At 36.5% G+C, this 8,088-nt stretch overlaps 1 protein-coding gene across 1 annotated transcript; it reads right to left on the bottom strand.

Moving 5' to 3' along the window:
- Positions 1–6,690: 6,690 nt before the first annotated feature.
- On the bottom strand, positions 6,691–7,620 carry LOC122912920 (olfactory receptor 4C46-like). The gene has a single exon (XM_044259322.1). It carries the CDS (start codon positions 7,618–7,620, stop codon positions 6,691–6,693), a length of 930 nt encoding a protein of 309 aa, XP_044115257.1.
- Between the last annotated feature and the right edge of the window lie 468 nt (positions 7,621–8,088).

Below are 8,088 nucleotides of genomic sequence, written 5' to 3'. Positions count from 1 at the left end.
TTATTCCTTCTTAGCATCATAAAACAGAACATATAAGTTTATATACTTAAGAGATAATAATATGTAAACTAACTTTTTTTATGTTTTCAGTGTTCCAAGAGTCATTGTTTATGCACCACACACACCCAGTGCTCCATGCAATACATGCCCTCCTTAATACCCACCACCAGACTAACCCTTCCCTTCTAAAACCCTATTTGTTTCTTAGATTCCACAGTCTCTCAAGATTCTTTTCCACTCCAATTTACTCCAGTTCACTTTTCCGTTCCTTCTCCTAATGTTCTCCATGTCATTCCTTATGCTCCGTAAGTAAGTGAAACCATATGATAATTGACTTTCTCTGCTTGATGCACTTCACTCGGCGAAATCTCTTCCAGTCCCATCCATGTTGATACAAAAGTTGGGTATCCATCCTTTCTGATGGGGGTGTAATATTCCATTATTTATATGGTCAGATTTTCTTTTTCCTTTTGTCTGTTGAAGACCAACTTCGTTCTTTCCACGGTGTGGTGATTGTGGCCATTGCTGCTAGGAATATTGGGGTACAGTGTTTTTATAACAAAGAGAAATTGGACAAACTGCCTTCTTAGCAGCTACTAATAAGGAACTGAGTCTTTTTTTTTCTTTTTAAGATTGTATTTTTATTCATTTGACAGAGAGAGAAACAGAGGGAACAAAAGCAGGATAAGTTGTAGAGGAAAAAGCAGGCTTCCTGCTGAGTAGGGAGGCTGATGTGGGGTTCGATCCCAGGACCCTGGGATCATGACCTGACCTGAAGGCAGACACTTAATGACTGAGCCATAATAGAGAAGCAGATCTATTGCAAGATTTATGTTTGGAAAATACATCATAAGACATTTGTCAGTCTAAAGTTTGAAAGGGCATGTGCTTAAAATGACCCACTTTGTTACCAGAATAAAGATCATCTTCATGTGTAGAATGGGTAGATCAATAAATGGGCAGAACAATATCATGGAATCAGCAATCAGGTTAAAAGTCACTAATGACAGGGAGCCTGGGTGGCTCAGTGGCTTAAAGCCTCTGCCTTTGTCTCAGGTCATAATCCCAGGCTCCTGCATCAGGTTCTCTGCTCACCAGGGAGCCTGCTTCCTTTCATCTCTCTGCCTGCATCTCTGCCTACTTGTGATCTCTGTCTGCCAAATAAATAAATAAAATCTTAAAAAAAAAAAAGTCACAAGATACCAGTACACCTGAAGGCCTCTTCATGCTTCTTTAAAATGACCACTTTGGAAAGTAATCACTATCTTTATCTATAAAACAGATGAAGTTTTATCTAGTGTTTGAATTTGTAGAAAATCAGTAATGCAGATTTTATTCTTCAGTGTCTGTTTTTCTCAGTATGTTCATGAGACTCATTCTTTATGATTTATCTATTTCCTGATTATTTTCATTGATCTGGGGTATCTCACTGCATGGATATGTGACAACTGACCCATTCCTTCATTGCTAGACATTCAGGCATTTCATTTGCAAGGATATTGTGTTGCTTTGAATATTTTGAAACATGTCTTTTGTTGACTGCAGATCATCTGTTGATACGTGCTTTTTACAAAAGATACACATAATACACATAACTCCTAGGGCATGAAAAAATTGTAACTGAAAGCATGAAAAAAATAGAATAGTCAAAATGCAGTTGTATTTGTTTTTTATTTTATTTTTATTTTTAAAAATTTATTTTATTTACTTATTTGAAGGAGAGAGGGAGAGACTACAAGAAGGGAAGTGGCAGGTAGAGGAAAAGGCAGAAGCAGGCTTCCCACAGAGCAGGGAGACCTATGGCAGGCTGGATCCCAGGACCCTGAGAACCTGAGCTAAAAGCAGACACTTAACCAACCAACTGAGCCACCCAGGCACCCAAAATGCAGTAGAGTTGGAAGTGGCCAAAATATATATATATACACACACACACACATATATATATACACAAAATTATATTCATGTGTAATTTTGTTATTATATCTTTTATTTATATAAATATAAATATCTATATCTATATCTATCTATCTATAGATATGTATATTTGTAAATGTCCCTCAGAACAATGTATTACTTAAAATATAACCCATGGGTAATTTTACTAGTTACCAAGCATGTTTAGATCTAGCCTCAAGAAAAGCACATACTTGGCAACAGGCCTCTGGGGGAGAGGACGATATAGGGCCTTGAAGTGGAGCAGCTGGGGATGCCTGGTTCAGGGCAAAATGCTGCCTGCTTCATTTTTCTGTTATCTCCCCCCACCCACCCCGAGAACACCTGTGGCTAATTATATAAGTCCTTTGAATGTGTTTGCACAGCTATAAACTTTATACTGTTTGACCAGACATATTTTGCCTTCCTTGTTGTTTATCTACAAGGCATACAATTAATGTTCAGCCTTCTTCAGCTCTTCTGTTGATTACTTTCCATACCTAACAAAAACGGGACTGAGGAGCTGTTCGGGGCAACCGTGTATTCTACTGTTGTCCCTTGCTCCCTTTCTCTTGCTGCTGACTTGTTTGTGACTCATTCTTCTCTCGTGGGCCGCCAGGAAGTGGCATATATTGATATGATATATATCATCTATATAAACAGATATATAAAAACACTACACTCCTTAGCTCTTGAGTGAGTATGAGTTATTTAAAATAATTCATCCTATTTAATGCCACAAGTATATTCTCAACAAGTGTCAAAATATCTGAGTCACTTAGAACAACATATTTAATGACAATGCAGATAATGTATGAAACAATAGTAAAAGGATAACTTTCAGTTGCAAATGAATTCTAATTTAGAAACATTTTAAATAAGTGAAAAGAAATCATAATCGAAATTAGAGAATAATTATAAATAAAGTTAATACAAACACTGTTTATCAACAAAGTATGCCAATGCTTAGAGGTAAATCCCTAGCTTGTGTTCAAACACAAAATACTTTATTACATCAATAGAACATTTGTTACCATCTAATTGTTACGACACTTGAGATTAGCCACAGCAAGAGGTGTTGAATGTCAGTGTTGGATTATTAAATTACACACTTAAAACTAATATTACTCTCTATGTTAACTAATTGGAGTTTAAATAAAAACTTATAAAAAAAAACCCTAATTGTAACAATGCTAGCAATACTCCCTATAAATAAGTAAGTACTAAATAAATGTTAAGTATATTTTAAAAAAAAATGACTGAAATGCCTGGTGATGTTGAGGTTGTGGAGAAATGAGAATGCTCATACAGTACTTATGGAAATGTAACATAGCACTACCATTTTTGAGAAAACTTTGTCAGTTTCTGAAAATGCTAGCATATACTTATAACTCAGCAATTCCACTCTTAGGCATCAACCCAAGAGAAATGATAATTTATGTCCACCCTAAGTCTTCTACATGAGTGTTCACAGTAGGATAATTCACTATGGTTCTTACATGGACACAATCCAAATGTCCACCAGCTAGTGAATAAGTATACAAATATGGTAGAACCATACAGTGGGATATTATTCTTTCTAAGGGGGGAACAAACTGCTAATAATACAATATGATAAATCTCTAAAACAGTAGGGTAAAGGGAGAAGATAGTATCATCTTTTAAAAGTATTGTTTTTAAAAAGTCTATTTCTCTCCTGGTTATGTCATGTGGTATCATAACTGGATCAAGGAAAAATTGAGGTGTCCTTGAGATTCCCTAGATCTCTGACCAAAGCTCTGCAAATTCATTATGTCCCAACAGTAGCTGTCAATGTGCATAAAACTTGGATCCTTAGTTCCTTTCTGTACCCAGAAATGAAAGTTTTGATGGTAAATGTATAGATTTCTGCTCACCTCAGCTGTTTACCCCCCATTTTTATTTTATTTATTTTTTTAAAAGATTTTATGTATTTATTTGTCAGAGAGAGAAACAGCAAGTGAGAGAGCACAAGCAGGGGGAGCGGGAGAGGAAGAAGCAGACTTCAGGCCAAGCAGAGAGCCCAGTACAGGGCTTGATCCCAGGTCGCTGGGATCATGACTTGAGCCAAAGGCAAACCCTTAATGACTGAGTCACCCAGGTCCCCTTACCTAACATTCTTAATCTCATTCCCTCTACTTCTTCTTCCCGTAGTAGCTGCCCAGTCTCTTCAGAGATAATTCTCTCTTTTCCATCTTTGCTACCTTATCATGTGGGAACACCTGTTTGTTATGTTACTCCTTCCCACCCAGAAAACTGGCATTCACATTTTTCTCTGAACGGTAAAGGATTTACTTGTGACAAGTGAGTCCTTAGACTTGAAGAACAAAGGAAACAGTATTTTAACAGACAATTCTGATTCCGTTGTTCACACCTCAGTAACTGTGTGTAATGACCCAGTGTCCTCGGAATCATCTAACATTACGTAAGCATTTGTTATATGTAGAATTCATTGTAAGTTGACCAGAGCACACTCTTTCCATCTTAGAATTCTCAGTGATAGATGGGGCTTCAGATCTTTATGTCAGGTCAAACATGCATGCCAACGATTCTGAACCTGTGATATTTTAATTGGGAGGTTTACATTTTACATCAATTGGCTTCAAGTATATGGCCTTCTTGAATTACTTAATCTGCACATTTTGGATAAGCAAATGACTCAAAGGAGGTTTTAATAATACATCTATTAGGATGGCCAAAATATGGGACAGCATCACCAACACATGCTGGTGAGAATGTGGAACAAGAACTCTCATTGCTGATGGGAAAACAAAATGGTGCCGCCAATTAGAAAGACATTTTGTCATTTTGTTACAGAACTTAAACAGTTTAGCAATCTCACTCCTTGGCATTACCCAAAGGAGTTACAAACTTATGTCTACAAAAAAACCTGCACACACATGTTTAACAGCATCTTTATTCACAATTGTCCATACAACTGGAAGCAGCCAAGATGTCCTTCAATAGGTGAGGATAGGTAAATTGCAACATCAGACAGTGGAGTATTACTTATTGCCAAGAGAAATGAGCTCCAGGCCATGAAAAGTTATGAAGATCCTTCCAATGTATTCCCCATGGTACCTGGCATTCAGCTCAATCACAAATATGAGACTCTTCTTGATCTTCCCTGTCACTAATTTCCTAGTTTCATGTCTTACTAATTAGACTTTTAGGAGTTCAGTGTCCAGCTTATAACCCGACACACAGAAGCAGCTAAATAATTAATTATTGAATGAATAGATGAGCCAATAGCCACAAGCATTTTGAAATGATTGTGTTTTCTGCATATTCTTTTTCACCCTTGGTCTTTGTTATGCAACAAAGGGAATATTCTCAACCTAACACATGTCTATCTTATGATTACCTTTCCTCCTTTGTGCCCATTTTTGATGTTTTCACCTAGGAACTCTTCCTGACCCCTTGGTCTTTGTTGTGTGTCCCTCAAACATGCTTTCCTTGCTCCCCTGTGCTGCCACTACCTTCCCATTTATAACATGGTCTTATTATATTCTGCTCACCTCTGTGTATCTCTCAGTAGATATGAAGCTTTGATGGCAAGAAATTTATTCTGCTCTATTCACCACTGAAGGCCCAGCAATCATCAATGTGTATAATGTGTTTTCTGTCTAGAAATATCTATTGATTAATGAATAGGGAATAATACACACACACACACACACACACACAGATATAAATGGAATATATTTTTCCTGAAGTTGTTTTGTGTATAGATGGAACTACATATTTTTAAAAACTTTTCATAATGAAATGTTACCTAGAAATAATCTAATTAGCAGAAAAATGTCATGAACAGCTTGCATTCATATGATGATGAAATCTTGCTGAAAGCAGAGAAAATATCAATGTAAGATATTTGTTTCTTCATTGAGAATCTCAGTTTCAATCTTTGTAAATACATAGTTTAATCAGGTGTTCAAAAAATTGTCATTTCTCAAAGAAATCTTGCTAGAAATCTCAGTCTGAATCAGATAAAAGTAGGAAAGAAAGTCCCTTGTCCCCACTCTTATTTCTTTGATCTAAATTTTCTTGATGTTATTTAACTTCCTTAATGCCATTATTCACTCATTCAATATTTATTGTTCCTGAGACATTGTGCTGACTTGTAGAAACTATTTTTAACAAACAGTCAAGTACTCTATGGAGTGTGACTTTATTTAATAAAAATTCCTCTCAGATGATAAGATGTTCATTAATTTGGGTCATGATTCTTTCTAATTGGTTAGCAGCCTAAGACAGGTAATATGAACAATACAATATGACTTTGAAGTCTACGAGTGAACTTGGAAACTTGGGATAATCTTAGTTATCCCTCAGAGGTTAAAGGGCTCACTTTTACAATGCTATAGACATTTTAGACTCTAATTTTATAGGAAGCATGTTCTCATCAATTCTGGTATATAATAATGAGCCGAATTCTTAATAAAATATGTTAGATTTTATAGATAGTAAATATTCATAGTGAATATGAATATATATATGTCTATAGTACATGCTGTATCTATATATATATACACATATGTGTGTGTGTGTGTATATATATGAAAAACTATGGTTAGTTTTTTTTTTTTTCTTGCACACATTTTTGCTCCACTCAGTTCAGAAGTTAGCATTCACAGTAGTTTATTTACTCTTTATTTGGTAGGTATTCCTTTCTGAGAACTTCCAAAATGTCCTTTTGACCTTTGTTTTCATTGAATCAGTGCTGAGCTCCAGGACTATTTATTTCTCACTTGAAATAACTTTTCTACTGCACAATTTCCTAATGGCATTTTTCATCTGATCATTTCTTAAGGTATAGATTAACGGGTTTAACATTGGTGTTATCATAGTGTAGAACACTGAGACTGCTTTATCAATAGATAAAGTAGTCACAGGTCTCATGTACACAAAAATGCAAGGCACAAAGAATAGGACAACTACTGTGATGTGGGAGACACAGGTGGAGAGGGCTTTGCGCCTTGCCTCCAAGTTGTGGTTCCTTAGGGAACGCAGAATGACCACATAGGAGATGATCAAGAGGAGGAAGAGGAAGACACAGAGAAAACCACTGTTGGCAGCAACAAAGAGCCCTAGGGTGTGGGTATCAGTGCAGGCAAGATTGAGCAAAGGGTTCAGATCACACATAAAGTGATCTATGACATTAGGGCCACAGAAGGGCAAAGGGATGATAAAGAGGATCTGTATGGCTCCATGAAGAAAACCTCCCACCCACACCACTCCCATTAACAGGCCACACACCCGTCGATTCATGATGGTTGTGTAGTGCAATGGCTTGCAGATGGCCACATAGCGGTCATAGGCCATTACAGTAAGTAGGATGATATCAGCACCTCCAAAGAAATGTTCCCCAAAGATTTGGATCATACATGCATTGAATGTGGTGGTCTTCTTTTCACGGAGTGAATCTATGATCAGTTTAGGGGTATTAACAGAAGAATAGCAGGCATCAATGAAAGAGAGATAGGCCAGGAAATAGTACATGGGAGACCCCAATAATGGGCTGGCAGAGATAGTTACCATGGTGAGCGTATTTCCTACCTCAGAGATGATGTAAATCACCAAAAAGATGACAAATATGATTTTCTGCATCTTTGGATTCTCTGTGAGCCCCAGTAGAACAAACTCTGTCACGTTGTTTCTATTCTCCATTATTTCATATTGTGAATAATTGCATTACCTGAAAAAATTCCTTTGGATTAATGTAACCTTGAATATATTAAGCTTTTTCATCTAGTAAGCAATACATACCTAGATTCTATTGAATTGTGGACTCTCATGTGGTTTTCTGAGATAGAAAATAAATTATGAGTTCTTTAAGATTACATAGATTATTTTCTAGTTGAAGTTTCTGTTCAGTATGCCCGTGGGGAACGTTGTAAACACACAGGCAGGAGGAGATAATTTGTGCCCACTTCATCATCTGAGGTGATTAGTAATGTAACAGGAAGTCGTCAAATGAATACATACTGGCAGTTAAGTAAGAAAAGTGAGGTAGTTTATGATGTAAAAGCTATGAATGCAAGGTTAGGAATTTTCCCTTTATCCTTAGGAAATGGGAAACCATGAGAAGACAGTGAGAATATACATGGGAAAGTGAAGAGAAATTAGAGGAAGAGA

Source organism: Neovison vison, chromosome 7 (assembly GCF_020171115.1).
Source record: "Neovison vison isolate M4711 chromosome 7, ASM_NN_V1, whole genome shotgun sequence".
Lineage (NCBI taxonomy): Eukaryota > Metazoa > Chordata > Mammalia > Carnivora > Mustelidae > Neogale > Neogale vison.
Note: the sequence above shows the minus strand (reverse complement) of the source record. Positions and strands in the feature narration are given on the sequence as shown.